Below are 25,885 nucleotides of genomic sequence, written 5' to 3'. Positions count from 1 at the left end.
TTCCTCCCCTGGAGGACCAATGGATCCCATCGGCTATTCTGTCTAGGGATTCAGGCCGCTGCTGCCCTCCTTCCCAAGAGGGTCTCCAGCCTGGGTCGTCTTCATTGGCCAATGGCTTCCATAGCTGCTTCCAGCTCCCACTAGCCGACTGACCACCAGCTCCTCGAGCCCAAAGCCTTTTGGGAAAGCCAGTTCCCCCTGTCTCCCCGCTGGGGATTCCCAGTGGGCGGATGGATGACCAATGGAATAGCAGAGGGGCTGGACTTGGGGGCCTGGACCAGACTTTAGTACTCCAGCTGACCCCTGCGGGAGACAGGACGAAGAAAGCAGGCGGGACCTCCAGAGACAGAGCAGGGCTGTGGATGTAGAACAAAAGACATTAGCTTTAACGTCTTCCATTGGGGCCCTGTTCTGTTTAATTAAAAGGCTGTGGAGCTACTGGGGACACAGGGGAATTAGGACTGTTCTGGTCTCTTTTCTCCCCCAAGTCTTTCCGTTAGAATCGTTGCAGCTGGTGGCTTGAGGCCTGACATCTAAGGTTTGAGCAGAGCAGCCCTGGGCTGGATGCTCTGAAGCCTGGAAGGGGAGGGATGGCCCCTACCCTCAGGGAACCCCTGGCCCAGTGGGAGTCTGGGTACAGACCCTCCCCCGGATCTGAATCATGGAGGTCTATGTGTGAAAGTTGGAGAGAGGGCGAGGGAGGGGGAGGGAGGGCAGTGAATGGAGCCAGGTGGGAGCTGGTCCAGAAGGGGTCCCTAGAGCTGTAGTGCTGGGCAAGGTGTGTAAGGTGTAAGGAGGTGTGGGTGCTGGTGCCCCATGTATAAGTGCATTGTCCAGTAGCCTCATGACCAGACATGCTTCCGCCTCCTTTTCCAGGCCTCCAAACCCAAGGTGAGCATCCCCCTCTCTGCGATCATCGAGGTCCGGACCACCATGCCCCTGGAGATGCCAGACAAAGACAACACTTTTGTGCTAAAGGTGAGGCCTGTGGGAAGGGATGGAGATGGAGGGGAGGTCGGGGGGATACGGAGTAGGGGTCCCATTGTACCACAGTGTCTCATTCGTGACCAGCAGAGTCAACACATTGGGGTCCTCCTCTGGACCCATTCCTGCGGATCCAGCCCCAGCTTCTTTGAGATACTTTGTCCGTCTGTGAAATGGGAAGAATTGTTTATAAAGGGCTTTGAACTTCCAAGAAGGACATTTGAGAAACCTTGAGACATCTTTCTAGAATGGAGGTGTTGGGGGTATTGGTGAGCCAAGTCCTGCAGGGGCCCAGTCTCTCATTGTCTGTTGGGGATTTCTTTCCCCTCTTTTCCTTGCTATTCCCCTAGGATATAAAGGAGGGTGGGGCTAAGTTAGACAGCAAGATCTATGGGGTAGGGACAGTTTCTTTTTGGTCTTTTTTCCCCCATTATCTGGGAAGCAGTGGCTCGACAAATAGTAGGTGTTTAATAAATGTTTGTTGATTGATTGACAGTTCTTATAGAGCACAGAAGATCAGAGCTCTAGAGTTGGAAGGAACCTCAGAGGCAGTCTAATCCATCCTGCCATTTTACAGAGGAGGAAACTGAGGTATAGAGTGGTTCAGTGGCTAACTCAAGGCCACATGGGTGACACAGTGAGAGAAGCAGAACTTGAATCCAGGTCTTCTGTCTCCAAACCAGCATTGTCTTAATGTCACCACTTTGCCCCTTACCAGGCACCTGAAATGGGGCTCCTTCATCTAATACCAGAATTAAAGCTGGATATGGGTGTGGAGGAGGAGGGAGAGAGGGAAAGAGGAAGGAAAGAAAAGAGGGAGGAAGGAAGGAAGAAGAGAAAGAAGGAAAGGGAGGGAGAAAGGAAGAAAGAAGAGAAGGAAGGAAGAAGGGAAGGAAGAAGAGAAGGAAGGAAGGAAAGAAAGGGAGGAAGGAAGAAAAAAGAAGGAAGGAAGAAAGAAGAGAAGGAAGGAAAGAAAGGGAAGAAGGAAGAAAAAAGAGAAGGAAGGAAGAAGAGAAGGAAGGAAAGAAGGGAAGGAAGAAGAGAAGGAAGGAAAGGAAGGGAGAAAGGAAGAAAGAAGGAGAAGGAAGGAAAAAGAGAAGGAAGGAAAGAAAGGGAGGAAGGAAGAAAGAAAGAAAGAAAGAAAAGGAAGGGAGGAGGGAAGGATGGCAGGATGACCAGGTACTATGGTAATCCCTAGGGATACAGAGAAAAAGCAAAAACAGCCCTTTGAGGGCAATCATTCATTTACTGAACCAGCAATCATTGAGCACCTAGAGAGGGCCCGTCCCTCTGAGGATCCAAAGACAAAAAGGAAACATTCTCTGCCCTCAGCTTACGCTCCAAACACCATGAATGTGGTGGTTTGTAAGTAAATATAAAATAGCTATAAAGTACGATTTTAATTTAATATTTAATTTTCCTCAGTGAGCCAGCATTTACATTCTCCCCTTCTCTGCCACTGCGAGTTTTAATAAATACGCCGAGCCAAGCAGAAGAGATCGCCTCGTTGGCCAAGTCCAAGGATGTGGCGCTCGTTCTGCCTCCCAGGGCCCTCAGCACTCCGACAGGAGTCCTCTGTAATCATGGCCACTCATTACATTGATCCGAGTTCAAAGTGCTTTCCTTTTAGGCTTGGGCCCAGCAGTATGGGCTCGGGAGAAGCCTCTGAGGCCTATGGCTCCCGAGCTTTGCTTTGAAGGAAGCTAGAGATCCAAAAAAGGAGAGGTGAGGAGAGGAGCCCTTCCACGCACGAGGACGGACTCTTCAAAGGCTAAGAGATGAAGTGCTGGGCCCAGGAAACAACAAGGAAGTGGACTTGGCGGGACGGTCGCGCCTGCGAGGGGGGGTGATCTACAACAAAGCCTGGAAAGGTTTTAAAATGCCAGCCCGTTTTATCTTAAAAGCGACTGAGAGCCAAAGGATTTCTTACACAGGGAGCAATGTGGTCAGATCGGTACGGTAGGAATATTGCTTTGCCGGCCATGTCAGGGAAGAGACTGGAGGCAGGGAGAGCACTTCTGAGGCTGATAGAGATGGAGAGGACCTGGACCGGGAAGGTGCTGTGGGAGTACAGACAAGCCCAGCGAAGGTGGGATCAGCAGCCAGCTGGATACAGGGCTGACCGAGGGAGAGAAGAGAGTCGGGATCCTGGGCTTCAAGCTCCAGATCTGACATTTATGGCTTCCTAACCGTAGGCACCTCACTCACCTGAGCCTCAGTTGACTCAGCTTTAAAATGGGGATAATGAGATTTTATAGGACAACCAGGTAGTTCAGTAGATAGAATGCAGGGTCTGGAGCCAGGGAGAACTGAGTTCAAATCTGGCCTCAGACACTTACCTGACTCTGGGTGAGTTACTTAACCCTGTTTACCTCAGTTTCCCTACCTGTAAAATGAGCTAAAGAAGCTAATGGCCAACCTTCCAGTATCTTTGCCAAGAAAATCCCATGAAGAGTTGGACGTGACTGAAAAACAATGACGTCGACGATATTTTATATTTTCTTCCTCCCAAGATAATTGTGCGGGGCAGACGAGAGAGCAGAATGGTCCTGCTGTGGGGAGGGATGACTATAGTTCTCTGCATTGTAGGTCTTCTTCATCGTTCTTTTTCTGGAATGGGGAGGCTCAGATCTGAGAACGGATGTGAAAACACTTTGGGGAAGGTCTAAAGCAGAAGCAGAGAAGGTGTTTCTTTACCTCACGCACACCAGCTGAAATACTCCGTTGTTAGTATTTGTCCTTTGTCCCCAAGGAGGACTGTGATGTCAGGAAGGGGACACCAGGACATGTGAGTTAGATAGAGTTAGTGAGGGGAGGCTGGCCAAAGTCACCAGCACAGCACTAACCACTAGGCTTAGAAATAAAAGGCTGGATGAGATAGTGCAGGAAATAAAATAAAATAAAAGCCTGCCAGACAGCCACTGGCCTCAAGGAGATTATATTTTTAAAGGACAGTGCATAAAGGGGAGCAGGAGAGGGAGGAGCGATGCCCTGTTAAGTCCTGAAATGGGGCCTGGCAAAGCCCAGGGAGGTCCTTGGAGCAGGGTCTGGTTTTCCATTGGGGGAAGGGTGGAGATGGTATGGCTGAGGATGTCCAGAGTGCTGTGGGGTCCTGGAATTTGAAGTCAGGTGATCAGAGTCTGCCTTTTATCACCCGTGTGACCTTAGACAACTCACCTCTCCAGGCCTCGGTTTCCCTACTTATGAAAAGAGTGGGTTAGGTGAAATCATTTTAATTTCCCTACCATTCTCACCCTCCAGGCTACCCCATCCTGGAGCATCTGTTACATCTGAGAGGAAGTCAGTGCCCTCCCTGGCCCTCTGCCCAGAATACCCCAGACAGCCCCAGAAAGGCCTTCTTAGAGTGAAAACCACATTGCTGAGAAAGGGGAAATAGCCTGGTGGCTGGGCTATGCCAGCCGATAATGAAACTTTCAAGCCGGCCCATGCCCATTTTGGGCTCTGTTCTGTTACATTCCCTTTCCTGGGGTAAGGATGAACTTTGCGAGTGCCCGTTCTGAGGGGCCCCCTTCTAGCATCCTCCCCTCTCTGTTAGAATCTAGAGCAAAGGAAATACACCTGTCCCTTCTTGGCGGTGGTTCTCAAGTGAAGAAGGATCCTTTTTACCCAGGATAATCAATTCCATGTATTTTACAGAGACACTGAATGAAAGCTTATTGATTAGCTAAGGCCCCCCAAATTGTTATTTATTTGATTTTTTTAATTAAAGCTTTTTATTTTCAAAGCAGATGCATGGATAATTTTTCAACATTGACCCTTGCAAAACTTTGTGTTCCAATTTTTCTCCTCCTTTCCCCTGCCCCCAAATTGTTATTTCTAGGCTCCCCCGCAAAAGGGGTGGCTAACAACCACCCCTTTTGTATGTTGTAGGATCCTAAGAGTTGGAAAAAATCTCCAAAATCATTGCCCATACTCAGATCTTGAATCCCATTTTCCACTGCTCATCCAGCCTGTCCCTGAAGACATCCAGTGATGGAGAATTCACTCCCCATTTGCTCCTTTGTTACATCCAGAGGCAGCTTTTCTATTTTTGTTCTTGTTGAGTTCTTTCAGTATTTTCCCAACCCTTCATGATGCCATTTGGGGTTTTCTTGACAAAGATACTGGAGTGTTTGCTACTTCCTTCTCCAGCTCATTTGACAAATGAGGAAACTGAGGCAAACACAGCTAGCAAGTGTTTGAGACCAGATTTGAGATCAGGAAGAGGTCTTCCTAACTCTAGGCCTGGCACTCAACCACTACGGTGCCAAAGGTAGATACCCCCTTTCTTTTTTTTTTTTTTTTTTTTTTGCATAACTATTGGTTAAAGAGTTTTTCTTCATGATGACTACTACCTGCCTCCCTATAACTTCTACTCTTTGTCACTAGTTCTTCATCTGGAAGAGCTAGTCTGACTTCTCACTGTGATGATCCACCATTTTTCCTATTTTTGAAGTCAGTGATTGTGCCCAAAGTTTTTCTTCTTTAAGACAAACATCTCCAGTTCATTCAACTGACTCTTCCTTGTAACATGTGGTTTTTTTTTAAGTCCCTCTATGATCTCATTTACGTTACCCTCTTCTGCATGTCTTTCAGTTTGTTTATGTCCTTTTTTAAAATGTGTTGCTCAGTACCGGATACTGAATTCCCTCCATCCCACCTCCAGTATGATCTGGGAGGTTGAGAATGACAGGATCTCCATCTTGGACACTCAGTTGGCCTCCCAATTCTTCAGAGCCCCACTCCTCCCCCACCCCAGGGAGTCATCTTTTTTCCTGTCTCACCCACTCACTATATTATTTTATTTCTGCAATTTTTTTTCGAAGCCAGTTTGAGACTTTGCCATTCTATTGGGATCAGTGGCTATCTAAAGACCTTTTGGGATCCTGCGCTATCTCATCCGGCCTTTCCTAATCCCCCCAAATAAGATTTACGCATAAGAAGCAAAGTAATTGCAGCTGTCTTGGCAGGTCGGGATACTGAGACAGCTAATAAAACAACAGCCTGGTGATTTAAGAGCAGAAAAGGCTAATCCCCAAGGGGCTCATTCGGCACCCCCTCCTTGTCTGCCCTATGCTTGTGTGCTGTGATCTGCTCAGCAGTTTCCTTGCTGATGCTGCAATCTCGGGCAGTTCCGCCCCGGCTCCCACTCACCGTTCCGGGGCAATGAGCAGCAGAACTTGGCTCTGCCCACCAACTACTCGTGGTTCAGAGAAGATTGAAACATAGGAAAGAGGAAATACAGTCTGGCCGGGGCAGCAGCCCACTGGCTGACGGCAGCACTCAGAGAACCAGATGATGATGATGATGGTGATGAGGATGATGATGATGATGGCAGCTAACATTTATGTAGAACTTGCAGTATGCCAGGCATTGCGCCAAGTACTTTATAAATATTGTCTCCTATAATAATAATAGTTAATATTTAAATGGCACTTACAACATGCCAGGCATTATGCTAAGTGCTTTACAATGATTTCTCCAATTGATCCTCACAATCATCCTGGGAAATGGGTGCTATTAATATGCCCATTTTCAGATAAACTGAGGTTAAATAATACTCCCAAGGTCACCCAGATTTAACTCAGGTCATTCTGATTCCAGGTTGTGTACTTTTATCTCTGTATTACCTAGCTGTCCCAAGAACAGGGAACTGAGGCAGGGTGTATGTGATAAGAAGGAGAGGCTGCACCAGACTTGAAGGATAGGAAACTGACAGCTAGCTGGGGGGCCAGTTCTGTCTTCCCAGAAGCCACTTGGGGCAGTGAAAAGTAAATTCTTCTTTGGGAAGAAGCTCAGACACTGGATTTTCTAACTCAAAATCTAGTGGGTTTTTTTCCTATTTAAGACTGTGACTTATAGCATTAGGTATCCACCTTCTAACACTGTCTTGAAAAGCAAAACAAAAGGAACTCAACTCTAGTTCCATGATGCTTTTCCTCTTTATCATACGTCAGCACAACCCAGCTATACTTCCCTTCCTCCTCCTAAGTGAGTCCCTCACCTTCCTGTAAGACCAGAATTTCCAAAGGTATTATTTATGCTGCTGTCAGCGTGGGACAACTGGACTTCTCAGTGAGACCAGCTTTTACCGCTAAGCTGGAATTCATTGATGAGCTCCCTCAGCTACATCCATGGCTTCTTCCCTGTCACTGATTTTTTCCTTGTCATGGGAATTAGTTACAGTCTTTCCTCTTGAACCAACTTCCTCTTCCGAACCTCAGTCTGAGGAGTCTATGAGCCTTATCTATGGCCTTGTGGGAATCTACCCTTCTAAAGTTGAAGGTCCGCATAAGACATTACTGGTGCCCTTTTTTTCTGTCACAGATTCTAAAATGACACGACCTCTCTCTCCCAGGGTTCTGACTGGCTTGCGACTATACCAGGGAGGCCGTTCTTCCCTCCTCCCCTCAAGTGAGGTTCTCTTCCGAGCTCTGGGAAAACATTGGGCTTTTTGAGGCCCTGAGAACAGATCCAGCCTGTCTGAAATTCTGTCCCCAAAGCTATTAAACTTTCTACCCATTGTCTCATTGATAACTCTACTAGATCTATACCCCATCTTCCACCCGGAGATATCAAAGGAAGAGGATAAGAATCCATGGGAATGGAATTATCCCCAGCAGCTCTTTTTTTGTGGTGGCAAAGACTTCAAAACTAGAGGAGAGGTGGGAACGGGACGGAATACTATTGCGCCAAAATCTATGACGAAGGGAATGGATTCAGAGCAATCTGGGAAAACTTAATGAACTGATGCAGAGGGAAGTGAACGGACCAGGGGAAGAGTTTCTGCAGTGACAACAATATTGCAAAGACAGATGACTTTCAAAGACTTAGGAGTTTTGATCCAATGACCAACTACTAATGAGGTGACTAACGATGAAACCTGATACCGGCCTTGTGATAGGGAAGTGAGAAACTCAATGTAGATTGAGACTTCTTTGGGGTTTTGGAGCACAGCCAATGCGGGAACTTGCTTTGCTTGACTACAGAAGTTTGTAAAAAAAAGGGGTTTTGTTTTTGTTTTATGTTTTCTCAATGGGGGGCGGAGGGAGAGAAGTCAGACAGTTTGAAAATAATTTTTTTTTTAATTTCTTTCTTCCCCCAAGAGGAACTTTGGGGCATTGAACTTGAACATTAGGGCCTGAAGGAAGGATGGGGGGCTCAGTTATGTCTCTTTTTAGCGGCCACCTGCTTAGCTTCACTATGCTTGATGATCATCCCGGGACAGAGCAAGATGGTGGACAGTGGGAGTCAGGAAGAACAGAAGTCCTACTTTTGGCATGAGTGAATCACTGTCGCTGTTTCCTCATCTGTAAAATAGGAGGATTGGACTAGATAATCCCGGGGCTCCCTTTGAATTTTGTATCCATAATCATCTTTCTCTGGGCCATTTCCTAGACTGACCTTCATTCTCTGCTAGTGTGGCCCTTCATAGAATCATAGATTGAGAGCAGAAAAGAATCACAGAGTCATCAAATTTTATTCCTTCATTTTGTTAATAAGAAACTGAGGCTGGAGAGGTTACAGGATTATTCAGTTGGCAAATATCTGGGGTAGGATTTGAATCCAGGTCTTTGTGACTGGTTCAGCCCTCCATTGCTACTTAAGCTATCAAACACTCCATCTATGAGCCACTTGGACATAGCCCATGGCCCTTCTGAATCAAATTAAAATATAATTGGAAAATATTTGACAAAATAAATAAAAATACAATAAAACATGGGTAATATTCACATTTAGCTTTCTGAGTTAACACGTAGCCCTTGGGTCCTAAAATAGGACTCAGGGCCCCCCGTTCTATTTGCCTATCTCTTTTCTCTGGCATTATGAGTCACGAATCCATAACGTACCCATGTAACCACAGACCTTGGCTTCTCAAGAGTAACTAGTTTCTTGGGAGGTACCTTTGGATGTGGGACATTCCCATTCCCCATCAAGCCAAATCTCCTCTGGAGATCTTGTGCAAGTGTCTTCCCCCTGTTGATCATCTCTGGTTTGTCCGATCTTTATCTCCTATCTGTATGTTGTTATTTGCATGTCATCTCCCCCCTCACAATGTGAGCTACTTCCCAGCAGTGTCTTTTGCCTTTCTTTATATCTGGGGAGTGTAGCACATAGTAGGTACTTGACACATAGTAGGTACTTAATAATTGCTGACTGAGTCAAGAGCTCTTTAAGGTGGCCCAGAAAAGTAAAAGGACTTTCCCACCATCACAAAGTGGAGTAGTGCTGCTGAGGAGACTACTGGCCTTCATCAGCCCAGGATGGGCTGACCCATTTGGCGCCGTTGATGTTCTCATGGTTCCCTCTTTGTACCCATTTTCGGCTTCTCGGCTGGAGAAAACCACTGAGAGCCCTCAAGTTCCTCTTCCTCTCTTGCTCGTTTGCTCTCCCAGGAAAGCTGGCCAGGACGGTGCTGTTGGGGGAGAGGGAGTCTAATGTGCTATTTATGAACCCACAGAGCCTCTGATATGCAAATGTTCCTATTGCAGGTCACCAGAGTGTGGGAACCTCCCAAGCTTTAGCCAGCCCTGAGCCCCTTTCCTCCCCGAAAAGTGGGGCAAGGAAGGGGAAGAGAAAGGCGGCGGCTCAGCCTTTAAAAGAGTTAAAAAAAAAAAAAAAAAAAAAAAAGGGCACAACCAAAAAAGGGAGGGGACTTCTTGGAGGCTGGTGACCGTGGGCTCTCGCTGCCCATCCACCCCCTTTCCCAGGCTCACCATTGAATCTTCTTGTCTCTGCTATTTTTCGGGTGTCCCTGGACAGGCTGGAGTTGCCACGGTGATGGGGCTTCCTGTTGAATGGGGCCGGCTCCCTGCCCTCCTGGCTGCTGCTGCTGCTGCTCCTCCCTCTCCTCCTCCTTTTCCTCTCCTTTCTCTCTCTTTCTCCTCCTCCTCCTTCTCCTCCCTTCTTCTCCTCCTCTTCCTCCTCCTCCTCATTTGTGGATAAAGGGCTGTTTGTGAACAGGCAGATCTCGAAGCTCCCGGTCGCCTCCAGTCTGCAGGCTTCCCTGGCTGTTCCCTTTCCCAGGGCTTAGCCACAGAGCAAGACTCCTGTGTATTCTAAGGGCAAAAGGCTTCAGGACCAGCTTGGATTAGATGCCATCCTATCAGAGCCAAAACTCAACCATTGTGCCCGAGCCAAACTGAATGAACTGCCGCTTCAGACTCTGTTGAGGAAAACAGCCAAAAAAAGGGGGGCCCCTCCCCCTGAAGGGGAAAGGGGAGGAAGAGCTCACCTGGATGTGGCCAAGGACACCATCTGGTAGCTTCCTCTGTTAACTATTTATTTTGCTAATTAGGTGCTAAACTCAATTGTTTCTAGGCAGCAGAAGGACTTGTCAGCACCCTCTAAATTTTGGCACCCTGAGGAACAACCTTGGTCACCCAGCCCTAGTTACAGCTCAGCATCCTAGTACCCGGTTAGAGCCAGTCATGATTGAACCTTTTCCCCATGTGGATCATCTCCCGAGCCAACAGAGATAGAATCATTAAGTGGATGAACGTTTGTCTTAGGGGAACACCCGCCTTTCTCTTCCAGAACTTTGGTCCCTTCTTTTCTCCTCATCCTCATCCCCCATTCCTGCTCTCTGCTGGAGAGAGGGGAGACCAAGACCTTGCTGAGTGCCCCTGGGGGTCTCGGAGGGAACAGCGGCCCTTTCTTAGGCAGGCAGTGTCTTCTGAAGGGATTCTCATAGTAATACTGGGGGCACCAAGGCAGCCTGCTGAGGAAGAGACTCCAGAGTGTGGGAGGAGCCCTTTGCTGGTAGTGCAGGAGAGAGTGTTAGACTCTGTCTGAAAATCTTGAGTTCTAATCCAGTCCTAGACACTGATTTGGCTGTGTGACCCTGGGCAGGTCATATAATTTCACTAACTTACTTCCCCATCTGTGAAATGGGGATAATTTTCCAGAGGCTCCAATGAGATGTTTTGCAAACCTTTAAGCACAATGTAAATCTTAGTTATTATTATTACTACGTCTCCTTGAGGATAACTTTAGTCTAGAATTCTGCCCCCCCTAGTTTGTGTTTTACCTCATTAGACTGCAGAATTTCAGAGCTGGAGGAGACCCCAGGAACCATCTAGTCCAAGCCAATCAAAGCACAGTGGTTAAGGTCAAGGAAGGGCTTTCAGCCATCCTTCTAGGGCTGGGCTGACTCTCTCTGGCCATTTTTCTCCCCTTTAAACTTTGTGATGCTGTTGGGGAAGAAGGAGAAAGTAGGAACTGTGATGTTCTGGAGATTAAGATAGGGTAATGCAGTGGATGGAACACTAGTCCTGGAGTCAGAAGGACCTGAGGTTAAATCCAATATCAGATACTTACTAACGGTATGACGCTGCACAGGTCACCTAACCCCATTTGCCTCAGTTTCCTCATCTGTATGATGGAGCCCCTACCTCTCAGAATCATCTGTGATTAGATTTGTAAAGCCATTATCTTAGTGGCTGGCACATCGTAAGCACTTTATGAATGTCAATTGTTATTCATTCGCCTTCCTCTCCCTGTTGGGCCTAGGTGGAGAACGGAGCCGAGTACATCCTGGAAACCATTGACTCCCTACAGAAACACTCGTGGGTGGCTGACATCCAGGATTGCACAGACCCAGGGTAAGCAACAGTGGGTTGCAGACAGACAGAAGGCAGGGGGAGGTGCATAAGGGGAAGGGCCATGAGTCAGGGGGCAGTCCCCTATGCCTGGACTTGTCACAGATGGAGGACTGGACCTGGCCGGTCTCGCTCCCAGTTAGAATGCACTACTTCCCATTTCCCCCCGAGTTCACAGGAAGGGCTTTCAGTGAATTTCACATTTCCTGTGTCGTTGGGAGACCAGCTGCGTCATGTCGGCCTGGTCCGACACACTCATACTTTGCTTCCCTTTGGGGTTTGGGCGCAGACGTCCCATGCTCCCACGGGCTGATGAAAAGCCTTAGAGGCAAGCCGGACTTTTTGGGGCAGGGAGGAGGCTGAACTCTCCGAGTTATGTCACTAAACTTACTCTTCCCTTTTTCTCATCCGCCACATCCCCAAGCTAAGGATGCTTTATAATCGAGGCTCCAGATTGTTTTTTTGTTTTGTTTTGTTTTGTTTCTCTTCCCAGATTATTTTTATCTTGTGAATACAATCCTTCCTTTGCAACAACAACAACAACAACAAAATTCAGTTCTGCACATATATATTGTACTTAAGATATACTAAAAAAAATAAAAATAAAAAAATAATCGAGGCTCCGGGACAGACCCAACCCAGTTCTCTCTTTGCCTATGTGAGAGGGAGGGCTCTCTGAGCATGAGCTAGAAAGCCGAGCATCTCCAACCTCCCCAGCCTCGTCTGATTACAGAGTTAGGGTGAGGGTTACTTTAGGTGCCCAATAAACGCTCGCTGAATCAGTGAAAAGAAATAGTGTTACTCTCTTCAATTAACTCTTTGCCTTTGGCCAAGTCACTTCTGTGGATCTCAGTTTCCTCCTTTGTAAAATGAGAATAAACAACCTCAAAGATCTTTTGCGTCTATAAATCTACAATCTTAGGACTTTGGCCCGGTATTTGACAAAATATCGGACGCAAAGAAAATGGCGCATAAATTCCAAAGGGAAACAGAATCATATGTTGATAACAGTGTTGTCTGATCCACGGAAAAGGGGACAGCTAGGTGGCGCAGTGGGTAGAGCACCAGCCCTGAAGTCAGGAGGCCCTGAGTTCAAATCCCCTTCATATGGGAAGTAACAGCCACCACAGTGGACTCTGGAGAGGGAATATAGCAGACACACACACTCTCACACACACACACACACACACACACACACACAGAGCAGTTAGTCCCCCAGCAAAACCAGCAAGCTCTAAACTATGATGCACATAGCAGTATGGAAGAAGGACGTTGGGTAAATCACTTTACTTCCTGAGCCTCAGTTTCCTTATTTGTAAAAATGAAGACATGAGGACCTCAGAGATTCTCTCCTGGTTCTAAATCTGTGATCCTGTGACTGGAAAGTGGGCAGCTGGGGGGGCACTGCAGTAAATAAAATGCAGACTCATCTTCCTGAGTTCAGCCTCAGATGCTTACTGTGTTGCCCTGGGCAAGTCACCTAACTCTGTTTGCCTCAGTTTCCTCATCTGTAAAATGGGTTGCAGAAGGAAATGGCAGCATTTCTGTATCCTTGCTGAGAAAACCCCAAATAGGATCGTTAAGAGCCACACAAGACTGCCAACGTGATTGGAGAGAGAATTTCACATGGGAGGGATAGTTTGAGCAAAGATGAGGTGGCAAGAATGATAGTGGAAGACGGACTTTTCCATCCAAGTCTGTGTCCTATTCCTGCTGCTAAAGCAGAGAGCACAGTGTTCGGTGGTCTCGGGTGTGCGCTATGGGGAGAGATGAGGGAGGGGGGGACATGAGTCTAGAACATCTGCCCTTCCTCTGCAGAGACAGCGGAGACGACATCGAGCTTTCCTCCTGTGCACAGGGAAGCTGCCTCCCGGGCCGGGTGTCTTCTTGCAGCTGTGAATTCCTCACCGATGGTACGTGAAAGGGCAGCCCCTCGCTGGGCCGCTGAGGAGGGGGCCGGCTCCATCTGGGATCTCGAGTTTACCTGCCACTCTGTCTTCCCATTAGCAGATGGTCCCCGGGCCCCGGAGAGGTGCTCCGGAGCCCCAGAATCCTCACTGGGTGCCGTGGTCACAGCCCCTCATGGCAGAGCCAGGGACTCCACGGGCGAGCACCTGACCCACGTTCCTCTCGAGAACTTCCTTCAGACCCTGGAGTCTCCCGCCAGCACCAGCCACACAGGTACCTGCTCTCCTTCCTGAGAGCTAATGGTTAACGGCTTCTCCTTTTGCCCTCCAAGCCCATGGCGATCACTCCAACCCCGTCCCCTCATGTGAAGGCCCCTTTTGGAAAGTCTCCCAGCTTTCTGCTTCCATCTGCATGGGCGGCTCCCGGGGAGGTCGTTGCTTCGGTCTGTCCCATGTCACACTCACTCGACCTCCCAGATCTTTATTCACTGCAGGGCCTCTTGTTGCTTTGGTGCCACAGGGCCTTTTTCTGGTCCAGCGAATGCCACGGAACCCTCCATGAAGCCCTACAGTTGCAAATGGAGGAAATGCTCAGTTTCGGTCCTTTTTTTCCCTACAAGTCCTCAAATCTGCCCACAGACCCCTTGGATTTCCATAGACCTCAGAGAATGCAGTGACAAGACCAGGGTCACACAGAACCCAAGTCTCTGTTGTGGCGTAGTGCCTCCATGGACTGTGACTGCCGGGAACCTGGCAGTTACTCTTTCCGAATGTCAGTCCCCTGCCCTCACCAGCCATCTTCAGTAGATCAAATCCAAGGGCCCCTCCTGCCTTTCCACACCCTCCCCCCATCACTACATTTCATTAGCTAGTCCCCCACAGTTTTTATCCGAGAGCTAGGGCTTCATGGATGCAGGGAGCTCTCCGATGCAGGTCAGTACCTGCTCTGCAGCCTATAGTTTCCCAGAGTCACCCGGGGTCTGAGGGTCTCACATCTGGGAGCATTTGAATCCAGGTCACACTAAAGCCAGCCCTCTCTTCGCTGTGCCCATCCATGCACCATTTTGGCCCTCACATCCAGGATTTTTAGGACACTCCATCACTTTGATTCCCCTGAGTGCTGTTGAGTTCCCCTCTCCCCACCCAACTGACTTCCTTGTCCACACACTCATTCCATGTCCTCATCCCACCTGAGCAGTCAGGCGGGAGCTCTTTCTCAGGAGCCCGAGGAGGGGGGAGGTCCGTCAGCCTCACTCCCCGACTCATGGCCCCATATCTCTCTCCCCAGGGGAGGAATGCAGCCAGGTGGATGCGGAGATAGTCCTTTCGGACTATCCCTGGTTCCATGGGACTCTGTCCAGGATCAAGGCGGCCCAGCTGGTGCTGGCAGGAGGAGCCCGGAACCACGGCCTATTTGTCATCCGCCAGAGCGAAACTCGGCCAGGCGAGTACGTGCTGACCTTCAACTTCCAGGGCAAGGCCAAGGCAAGTGTGTATGGGCCGTGTGTTGGATGGGCGGGGGTAGGGGTGTAGTGAGAGAAAGAGCCCTGGAATAAAGAGGGGCCTGGGGGCCTCCTGGGCAGCCAGCGTTCTCCTCCTGACTGTGAGGAGACTTGGAATGGGATGACTCTGAACATGGAGCTAGCACCTCTCCTTCCTAAATTCTTCAGATCAAGCACCCTTCATATTCATAGGTGACCGGATGGTGTAGTAGGTAGAACATGGGGCTTGGGGTCAGGAAAACCAGGGCCCAAATCCTGCCTCGGGCCATCCCTGTTTATAGAATGCTGGCAAATCATTTAATCCTCTCAGCCTCAGTTTCCTCATCTGTAAAATGAGCTGGACAAATAAGTGGTAAACCACTTGAGTATCTCTGTCAAGAAAACCTAAGAGAGTCACAGCAAGTCAGACACAGCTGAATAACAGCGTATTCGGGAATCTTTTTCTCTCTCCATCTAAAAACGGTTCCATGAATAAAATCCATCGGGAGCCAAGGAAGAATATATCATGAATTCAAATCCACATTTTCCTTCCCTTGATCTTGTTGCAAAATGAACTTCAGGCATTCTCCTGCCTCCCACCCTCAAGTTGCTTTTAGCTACAGTGAGATACAGACGTGTCAGAAACCGTGCTGAGCACTTTACAAATAGTAACACCACCAGCAACAACGATGAAGAACAATGATGAGCAGGCAGATTTCTGAAAAAACCTGGAAAGACTTGCATGCACTGATGCTGAGTGAAGTGAGCAGAACCAGGAGATCACTACACAGTAACAGTCACTTGACTGCCTTTTACCTCAGGTTCCTCATCTATAAAATGGAAAGAATAGCACCTCCCTCCCCAGGCAGGCTTTGGAACTTTGAAGTTCTATGTAAATGACGGTTCTTCATCATTGTTGCTGGTGGTGTTACTGTTGCTCCTGATGGTGTTACTGTTGCTGGTGGTGTTATTGTTGCTCCTGATGGTATTACTGTTACTGCTGGTGGTGTTACTGTTGCTGCTGGTGGTGTTACTGTTGCTGCTGGTGGTGTTACTGTTGCTCCTGATGGTATTACTGTTACTGCTGGTGGTGTTACTGTTGCTCCTGGTGGTGTTACTGTTGCTGCTGGTGGTGTTACTGTTGCTCCTGATGGTGTTACTGTTGCTGCTGGTGGTGTTACTGTTGCTCCTGGTGGTGTTACTGTTGCTCCTGGTGGTGTTACTGTTGCTCCTGGTGGTGTTACTGTTGCTCCTGGTGGTGTTACTGTTGCTCCTGATGGTGTTACTGTTACTGCTGGTAGTGTTACTGTTGTTCCTGGTGGTGTTACTGTTGCTCCTGGTGGTGTTACTGTTGCTCCTGATGGTGTTACTGTTACTGCTGGTAGTGTTACTGTTGTTCCTGGTGGTGTTACTGTTGCTCCTGGTGGTGTTACTGTTGCTCCTGATGGTGTTACTGTTGCTGCTGGTGGTGTTACTGTTGCTCCTGATGGTATTACTGTTACTGCTGGTGGTGTTACTGTTGCTCCTGATGGTGTTGCTGTTGCTCCTGATGGTGTTACTGTTGCTGGTGGTGTTACTGTTGCTGCTGGTGGTGTTACTGTTGCTGCTGGTGGTGTTACTGTTGCTCCTGATGGTATTACTGTTGCTCCTGATGGTGTTACTGTTGTTCCTGGTGGTGTTACTGTTGCTCCTGGTGGTGTTATTGTTGCTCCTGATGGTGTTACTGTTGCTCCTGATGGTGCTACTGTTGCTGCTGGTGGTGTTACTGTTGCCTGATTGCAAATCTGAGCTCCTTCACTGCACCACACTGTGCTCACCATGAACCCTCTGGAGTTCAGTGACCAAACATTCCAAGACTCTACAAGTTGTCCTGAGGCTTACCAAGAAGTTAACTTGACCAGCTCTTTTTCCACTCCCTTTTAGGGAACCTCAGTTTCTCCTTTCATTTAGCAGAAATTTGATTGATCTTTGTTTTCCTTCCTAGTGAGAATGTCAGCATAGACGTGCCTCAGTTTCTCCCAGAGTATATTAACTTGATTGCTGTGAGGATCAAAGTTGATGCTATATCATAAAGCATAGACGTGCCTCAGTTTCTCCCAGGGTGTATTAACTTGATTGCTGTGAGGATCAAAGGAGACGCTATATCATAAAGCATAGACGTGCCTCAGTTTCTCCCAGAGTATATTAATTTGATTGCTGTGAGGATCAAAGGAGATGCTATAAAGCACTTACTATAGGGACTGGCACACAGTAGGTGCTATATAAATGCTCCCTGTTGTTGTTGGCCAAAGGCTTTTACATTTAGAATCCTGAGAGTACAATGAATATTTGTAGTGCTTACGTTGATTCTTCCCATCTCTTGCCATTTCTGCCCCTATCACTGTACACATGCACTGTTTGTAATGGGGAAAAAATGGTGAACTCAAATTTTGCCTCTGCTGTTGTCTGGATAACCCTGGGTAAGTCACTTACTCTCCCTGGACCTCAGTTTCCTCATCTGTAGAATGAAGGGGTTGGACTCAATGGCCTCTGAGGTCCCTTTTAGTGCTGAGTCCGAGGAGCTCCGATCTACATTTTTACAGTTTCCTGGATCTCTGTGGCCAACTAATCACTCAGTAGGTGACCTGCTTTTGCTGAACCCCACTATTCTCACTGGCCCATAGACAGAAGCTGAAAACCCACTGCCGTTCCTCTCTCAGGCCTGTGTCAGAATAATATGGGGGTTCTTTGGGCTTCTTTGTATGATCAGTACTAGTTCTTCCCCTTACCTTATCAGGGCTAATTGAGCATTCATAGTCATTGGTCTGGCCCTGAGAAGTCACCTCGTCCTAGTTGGCCGTAATAAGGACACAGGTGTTCCCCTGGGCAGCCCAGATGGCGGCCCTGGAGCCTCCCGTCCGCATGGGAAGGAGCGGGTGGATGCTGCGTCCACTGTCCTCCCTGGGGGCCGCCATCTGGGCCCCTGCCCTTCAGCTCTCCCGGCTTCTCCTCGGAAGAGAGCTGGTGCGCGGCCGGGGCGCCTCCTCCCTTCGCTGTGCACGGCACCGCGCTCTTGGCAGCCTGGGCGATGTCTGAACATCTTAAAGATCATCTCGGAGTTAATGCCTTTCCCCTCAGGGGCCTTCTCTTGGAATCCAGCGCACTCTTGCCAGCCAACTTAAAAGCCAGCTCTCTGATAACCAGGTGATTAATGAATTCCCAGGCGGAAATGGGGCAATTTGTTTTTCTCGCTGTGTGGGGGCTGCAGCGGGCAGGGGTGGAGTTCTAGGGGAGAGCTAAGGGCTTGGGGGAAGGGGGAAAGTCCTTAAAGATCTATAGGAAGATTGACTCCAGTGGGAACCCCAAAGAGAGTTCAAGGCTTCGGGACCTGAGCCAGGCCAACAGTATTCGGGGTCCCGTTGTCCAAATCGGGGTTGATCCAAGGGCTTCCACCCAGAAGAGACGAGAGAAAGCTAAAAACTAAAAATGAGACAACCCTGCTCTTCCTGAGAGGCCACAGGGACGGCGTGGCCTGCCCAGCCGGAGAGCCCAGAGACAGGCCGGTAGGGCTCCCCTTGCTTGTCACATATTCCAGCCATGCTGACCTTTCTGCAGGACAGAAACCAGCCCACTCCCTCCTCACTCTCCCTCCATCCATCCACAGCTGCCTATTTCCCTTTCCCTCACTCACCTTCACTCCAGACTAGCTTGCTCAAGATTCGCTTTCCCCAGAAAACTTTCCTTGACCTCCTAACTATTATTGGACTAAAGGATCACAAATGAAACCGAAGGAGACCCAGGAGACAGACACCTTGTCCAACTTCCTCATTTTACAGAGAGGGAAACTGAGGCACTGAAAGGGGTCAGCCTTCTTCAAAGTCTCAAAGTAACTGATCTCCGGCTGCACGCTGCACTCCATTCGTCGTCTCTGACAGAGAAGCACACGGTTTCTTCTTGGCTAAGTGTCCTTATGTCATTTATGCTTATGTGCTTTTATTTTTTTCCTAGTCTTCAAGGGGATTGTGATTCCCCCTCAGAATGGGGACTCTCAGGGCAGATACTACAGCGTCTCTTTCCAACTCAGTGCAGAGACAGAATGAGGAGGGCAGCCATGATGTCAGAGACTTTGGTCTTCCATTGAGACTGATACTCTTCCCAGCTTGCTTGGGGATCAACTATCTAGAGCTGAAGGGACTCAGAGACTATCTAGTCTAACCCCCCTCGTGCCCATTTTGTAGATGAGGCAACCAAAATTAAATAACTTACTCAAGGCCACACAGGTAGGCGGCCTGAGGCAGGCTTTGAACCCAGAATTTCTTCTTCAGAGTCACCACACTGCCTTCTTTCCTTCCTCTTCCCTAGTTTCCTTCCTTCCTTTCTTCACTTCTTCCTTCTTTCCTTCCCTTCCTCCCTTCCTTCCTTCCTTTCATTCTTCCCTCCCTCTTTCTTTACCCCCTTCCTTCCTTTCTTCTCTCCTTTCTTTCCTTCCTTCCTTCCTACCTTCTTTCCTTCCTTTCTTGCTTCCTTCCTTTCTCCTTTTCCTTCCTTCTTTCCTTCCTTCCTCCCTTTCTCTCTCCTTCTCTCGCTCCCTTCCCACCACTCCCTCCTTACTGACCCTGCTCTTCTCCCACAGCACCTGCGCCTGTCCCTGAATGAGAATGGCCAGTGCCACGTGCAGCACCTCTGGTTCCAGTCCATCTTTGACATGCTGAGGCACTTCCACACCCATCCCATCCCCCTGGAGTCTGGGGGAGCTGCCGACATAACCCTCCGCAGCTACGTGCTGGCCCAGGCCCCGTTACCCGGTAAGAGGCACCTCCCCCCGCCCCCCACTGTGAGTGCTCAGAGCATCTATCCCTAGGCTGCTGGGAGGGCCTGGCTCCTCTCCTGCCAGCAGGCCACCAGCTCCCCATCAGGAGGAGTGGCTGGGTCCTCCCCTGGGTGAGGTTGGGGGGCGGGGACCAGGGAGCACAGATGTATATGGCTTCGGGTGGGATTTGTGGGAAGCCTCTCACCCTCACAGTATATTCTCTCCAGCAGTGACCAGCGCCAGCCCTGCCCAGCACTTTCTGTCCAAAGCCTTTCCCAATCCATGATCTTAGTGGGGGCTTAGATCCCATTCCCTGTCCCCAAGCAAAGTAAACAGGGAACCCCAAAGTTGAAAGATCCCCCTTCAGCCAGTCCAAGGAGGTTTATGAAGCACCTCTGCCAGGTTCACACGGGTGTCAGACTGAAACAGAGGAACCTGGGCCTCCCGGGAGCCGGCGGGGTGGGCAGAGACCTGATCTGGGTTAGACGTGTCCAATCATATTAAACATATTTCCACATTAGTCGGGTTGTGAAAGAAGAATCAGAACAAAAGGGAAAAGGCATGAGAAAAAAAACTCGAATCCTTTTTTCAAGATCCGTGGAGGCGTCTGCTCTCCCATTCGTTCTCCTCCAGGCGTTCTCCAGCCTCGGTATCCCAAGTTCCTCCAACAAGCCTCCACGGTTACAGACTCAGGACCCTTCATTGTCTTGATCGCTTCCCTTAGGTGCTACCAGCTAATCAGCACAAACCTTAGTGCAGTTTTAAGCTTTAGGACTTTGAGGACACCAGGTGGTCCTGAAATGGAGGGCCCAGAGCCCAGCACTGTCTGTTACAGATTTCGCTTGGCTAGGGCAGTTTCCTTAATCTGAATTCTTATTAAGATCCTGCCGAGCTCAGGGTCCACCAAGACCCCCAGATCTTTTTTAGACAATTCATTATCTAGTCATGGTTCCCCCACCTTGAAGTTCATTTTATTTCTTTATTGAATTTTATTATTTATATTATCTTTATTATAATATAGCTGTATCAATGTAGAATATAGAATATATCTCTTTATAATATACAATGAATTCCTTTGGGAGAAATCCATAGAGAGAAATGGGATAACCTGGCTTGGCCATGCCCAGGGCCGAGGGAACTGCTTCTGGGTGAGACTAGGCTGCCTTAGGATCTCCAGCCTCCCCTCTCCATCCCTGGGTCTTCCAGCGGCCTCAGACTGAGGCAGGTAGGGAGCCCCCAGCAGCATCTGGTCCCGGCCACTTGGAAGGCTTCCAATCTGAAGCTGTGTGGTCCTGGGAAAGCCGCTTAACCCCAAACCAGCCCTTCCTCATTGGAAAACGGGAAGCTCATCTCATTGCCACTTCCCGGGGTTACTGGGAGGAAGGAGCACTGTCGATCAGCGTATGGCCCGTTATTAGGACTGTTGCTCTCTAATCCACCTTTGAGCCAGGAGAGTGAACCCGGACTCGAAATCCTCAGTGCTTCCCCTTGGCTTGGGAACTTAAAGGCCTCCGTGGAGCCGTGTAAGAGGCAAATCCAAACCCAAACCCCAAAAAAAGCCGACAAAAAGACCCGATCCCAGAGCTGGAGATGTAAGGGCGGTGGAGGCCTCTCATTTTGCAGATTTGCAGATTTTACATTTTACAGAGAGATGGAAGTCACTTGATCACACAGGTAGGAGGCTTCTGAGGCAGGATTCGGAGTCCAAGCCCAGTACCCGTTATGAGAGTGGGACTGATCTCTGGCTCCCTTCCAGGAGCATCTCGAGGGCTACCTCCCCCCAATTCCAATTGTTAATGGTGGGTTCCAAACTTGTAGAATGGCAGCTCCATGACAGCAAGGAGAGTTTTGCTTTTGTATTTGGTGTATGTTTAACAGTAGGTGCTTAATAGATGCTTTCTGATTAGTTACTAGAGAATCCAGATGGCTGGGGTAATTGAAGAAGGCTTCACAAAAGTAGGCCTCGAAGGGCACCATGGCCATCTCCAGGTGCCCTGATCTATCTCTGGCTCCTGGGCCCAGATGGCTCTGGAGGGAAATTGAGGCCCAAACCTCCCTCAGTCCAATTTATAGCCTGACCTCCCCGAGGTCAGGGATGTCTTTGAGAACAAAGGACGAATGATAACAAAGCCTTCAAGGAGGGACTAGCCAACTGAGTGGGGCAAACATTTGGGCAAAGGAGTAGTGGGGCGCGAGTGGAAGCCCCAGTAGACAAGGGGGGGACCATTGGGCCCAGGGCGGGGCTTAAAGAGGAGGGATGGGAAAGGAAGGGCTCCAGCAGTCTTGTCCCGTGCCCACTGACATGCTCTGTGTTTGCTTTGGCAGACCCTGGCCCGGCTCCCGGCACGGTCCCCCCGGCTCCCAGCTGCTGGAGCGAGCCCCCCACCCAGCATTACTTCTCCAGCTTCGGCTCCGGGCCCTTCCAGCCGGCTTCCCCCTCAGAGGGAGGAGGCGCCTCTTCCTCTTCGGCCTCTTCCTCCTCAGGCACCGTCCCGCACCCGCAGTACCATCGCACTGAGGGCACGCTGAGCGCCCGAAGCCGCAGCAACAGTGCCGAGCGCCTCCTGGAGCCTCCTGGCCCTGGGTCCGAGGACTATCATGACAGTGAAGGTGCCCGCAACAGGACCCGGGCAGTAGAGAACCAGTACTCTTTCTACTAGGCCCAGGGAGCAGAGTCCCCGAGGCTTCTGGGCAAGGACACCCCCTTCTCTGATGGGGGCGGGGACTGTTTGACCTGACGTGGTTCCAGAGAAATCCTCTGAGTTTCAGAGCTGGCCACATCTTCTCCCCTTTCTTCCCCTTCCCTCTCCCATTTTTCTCTGTCTTGGTCACACCTCCCTGGGTCACTGCTCTGGAAACACGCCCCCTGACCCATTCTGGGGGGAGGGGGCATGGGCCACTGCCGCGTGGCCAGGATCCGACGTCCCTTTCCCACTCCTCCTTCCTCCCTTCCCTCCTCCCCCCATGGAGCGGCCCATGGGTCATGAGATTGAGTGCTCTATCAGAAGCTCTTCAGTGAAGATATGGATGTGATTAAAGAGCCTGTTTTAGGGACTGCAGCAATTCCCGAGCTCCGGGTCTCCTTCTTTACTCTCCCCATTCTTCTTCCCCCTCACCCCAATATCCCCCAGATTCCTGCGGCTCCAGCCCCTGGCGTCTGAGCGAGGAGAGAAGCGGCGGAGGCTGGTAGATGGGGCCGGTCTCTTTCAGGTGTCCTTGCCACTGGCTAGCTCCATATCCTGCTTTCTGCCCCCGGTGTCTGATCTGGAGACGAAGGAGGCTGGGCATTTGCCAGCATCATTCTGGGAGCTAGAGGTGCGAGGGTGGGAGAGCAGGGCCCTGCCCTCCGGGAGCTGGCTGAGGAGAAATTTAAGTGATAACAGACTGTCACAGGTGTGGATTGGAAAGGGCCCTTGGAGGCCCTTGAGTCCCCTCTCTTCTTTCTTAGATGAGGGATCTGAGGCAGGGAGAGCTACGTGATCTGCCCAGGGTCGGAGGCAGGTTTCAAACTCAGGCCTTTCTGATTCCCCAATATCCTCGAGATTTGGAGCCAAACGTGTGACTTTGGGCAAACCATTTAATCATCTTCCTGGCCAATGACCAGTTGGGGGGAACCATTGACCCTTGGGCCCATCCAGCTTGAATTCTCATCTGGTCTCCTGTTGGCCTCCTGAGGGCCCTTTCTAATGCAGCCTTTGGGAGAGCTGGGGTTCCTGCAGTTCTTAAATCCAGATTTAGCCCAAACCTAGTAGAAATGGATGAGCCTTTGAGCTCCCTTTCCCAAACACACCTACATAGTCAAGTCAATTGTTCAGTCAACAAATAAGGTCTGAATGGTCTAAACCCATGCAAGGGGCTCTGGGGGATTCCCCAAAGCTCCCAAAGACTTGAACTCTGAGCCTGGAATCAGATGTGACCCTGAGAAAGGTGCCCTGATCTGTCCTGGGGTCGACTTCCTTCGCCAAAACATGGCGGAGGCTGGGGAGGGACTCTGTGACCTCCTGGGTTCTTAGTAACGTCATGGCTTATATTCCTACTGATTATTTTTGACTGGCTAATTAACCAAATATGAATTCATTATTGTGATACCTCATCTGGACCAGATGGAGAGAGAGGCAGGCAGAGGGTGAAGAAGATGGGCCCGAAAGAGATGAGAGGGATTCCCAGCCCTGAGTGTGGTTGAGGAGCCAGAACCCAGATTGACAGACATCGCTCAATCCACGAGCATTTATTAAGCGCTTTACTGTGCTAGACATACAAGTACAAAATGGAACTAGAGTCTGATCTCAAGGAGCTTAGATTCTAAGAGCAGGAGAGGAGAGAAAGAATAGGAACACGTATAAGTATATGAAATTAAAACAAGATTGTGGGTGTGTCTTAGCCCTTTGCGTTCTAGACCCCTTTGGTGTTCCGGTTAAGTCCAGGAACCTTTCTCAGAATGACTATTTGTGGCTAAGTCCATAACTGAAGGAAAAATACATTTACAAAAGTCATTATTGCATTATTTTCCACCCAAGTTCAAGGACCCTCTGAAATTTCTCCACAGACTCTGAGTTAGAAGCCCCTGAGCACAAGGCAGCTAAGAGGAATGGTCTTAGGGGTAGATCTCCCAGCTGCTTCCCCACTTGCCCCCTCTTCCTTTTCAACCTGTACTGCAGAGCCTCCTCCTTGAGGCCTTCCTGCCTCCTTATCGAGGCCTTCCTGCCTCCTTATAAGGAGTCCTCATCCTTTTGCTCACACTTGGCGGAGGCCCTAGTTTGCTTTGGAGGAGTGATCTTAGACAAGAAAGGCAGAAGGGTGATTTTGGGGTTTGGATTTATTTTATTTGCTGAAGTCTGGGGGAGGTTTCGCTCCCAAAATTCAATGCCTTTTGGGTTAGATTGGCAGGAGAAGTTACAAAGAGCAGTTTGAGAGGAGAATGGAAAAAATAGAGTAGAAACCAGCTGTGGCTCCCCTTCGCCTCTGTGTGTCTTAATTCAGGTATGGGATATGGCATCAGATAGAAGTAGGTGAAAATCCAAAACCAGAGACCCCCCCCCCAGGTGTCCAAGTGGAAAGGCCCCCTTGAGGAAGAGGAAGCTGAGATGCAGACAGGTAAGTGACATGCAACCAGAAGCAGCAGAGCTGATATTCTTTTTTTTTTTTTTTCCCCTGAGGCTGGGGTTAAGTGACTTGCCCAGGGTCACACAGCTAGGAAGTGTTAAGTGTCTGAGACCAGATTTGAACTCAGGTCCTCCTGAATTCAGTGCTGGTGCTCTATCTACTGCGCCACCTAGCTGCCTCCCAGAGCAGATATTCGAAGCCGGGTCCTCTGACTCCCCTGAGCTCCTTCCACTGCCATGGGCACTCATGGACACCCATGAGAAGGGAGTCAACTTGTGGGGTTGGCTGGCTGCTCCAAGGCAAGTAACTGTGTGTGTTCCCAAGCCTCTCCCCCAGCTCCGTTTGTGTCCAGAGGAATCCAGGGCAGGCCTTCTGGAGAAAAGTCCCCAACAGCTTCAGCCTGAGAAGAGGGTCTGGGAACAGGGAGGAGCTGAATGAGACTTTGCCTCTGGATGGAGAGAGAAGGGTGGGGTGGGGAGGGGCTTGATTGGAGCCAGCTGCTCCCCTCCAGCAGCCATGGAGACTGTGGAGGGGCTGTGTCCCTAGGGAGGTCAGCTCCTGGAAATAGTCCTTTAGAATGAGCTCCCCCACAACATCTAGAGAGAATGGAGCTTTGGAAAAGGTCATGCCCCCCCCTCCTTAAATCCCCAGAGCTGGCCCAGCAAATGCTGGCCAGAGTTTTCACCTTTGACTCTTTGAGCCCATTTTGTTTTCTCCATTAATGCTAGCTGACACAGGAAAGCAAGTCAGGAAGGTTGTAGGGGCATTAACATCCCTACTAAGTGACCCGCTCAAAAACCTAAGTGGGGGTTCAAAGTCTCCCCAATTCTGACTCCAAGACGAGCAGCTTTTCTCAAACTACAGCCCGCGGGCCAGATACAGCCCACTGAGGCCGCCGGGTTATGGCAAATGGGCTGAGGGGCGGAGACAGAGTGTGAGCTTTTGCTTTTACTATAGTCCGGCCCTCCCACAGTCTGAGGGACAGGGAACTGGCCCCCTATTTTAAAAGTTTGAGGACCA

General features: G+C 49.6%; 1 protein-coding gene across 3 annotated transcripts in view; it reads left to right on the top strand.

The window, feature by feature from the left end:
- SH2B2 (SH2B adaptor protein 2) overlaps window positions 1–22,822 on the top strand; it is a 58,036-nt gene extending 35,214 nt beyond the window's left edge. For 2 of the 3 annotated variants that reach the window (XM_074264152.1, XM_074264153.1), the window contains exons 3-9: window positions 877–978; window positions 11,497–11,588; window positions 13,404–13,498; window positions 13,593–13,766; window positions 14,781–14,977; window positions 19,586–19,757; window positions 22,088–22,822. In XM_074264152.1, coding sequence (XP_074120253.1) covers window positions 877–978; window positions 11,497–11,588; window positions 13,404–13,498; window positions 13,593–13,766; window positions 14,781–14,977; window positions 19,586–19,757; window positions 22,088–22,422 — 1,167 coding nt within the window. In that variant the 3' untranslated portion in view covers window positions 22,423–22,822. The remainder of the gene's footprint in view (window positions 1–876; window positions 979–11,496; window positions 11,589–13,403; window positions 13,499–13,592; window positions 13,767–14,780; window positions 14,978–19,585; window positions 19,758–22,087) is intronic. The other variant, XM_074264154.1, reaches the window with a different exon arrangement.
- The last annotated feature ends 3,063 nt before the right edge of the window (window positions 22,823–25,885 follow it).

This window comes from Sminthopsis crassicaudata, chromosome 4 (genome assembly GCF_048593235.1).
Source record: "Sminthopsis crassicaudata isolate SCR6 chromosome 4, ASM4859323v1, whole genome shotgun sequence".
Classification (NCBI taxonomy): Eukaryota; Metazoa; Chordata; class Mammalia; order Dasyuromorphia; family Dasyuridae; genus Sminthopsis; species Sminthopsis crassicaudata.
Note: the sequence above shows the minus strand (reverse complement) of the source record. Positions and strands in the feature narration are given on the sequence as shown.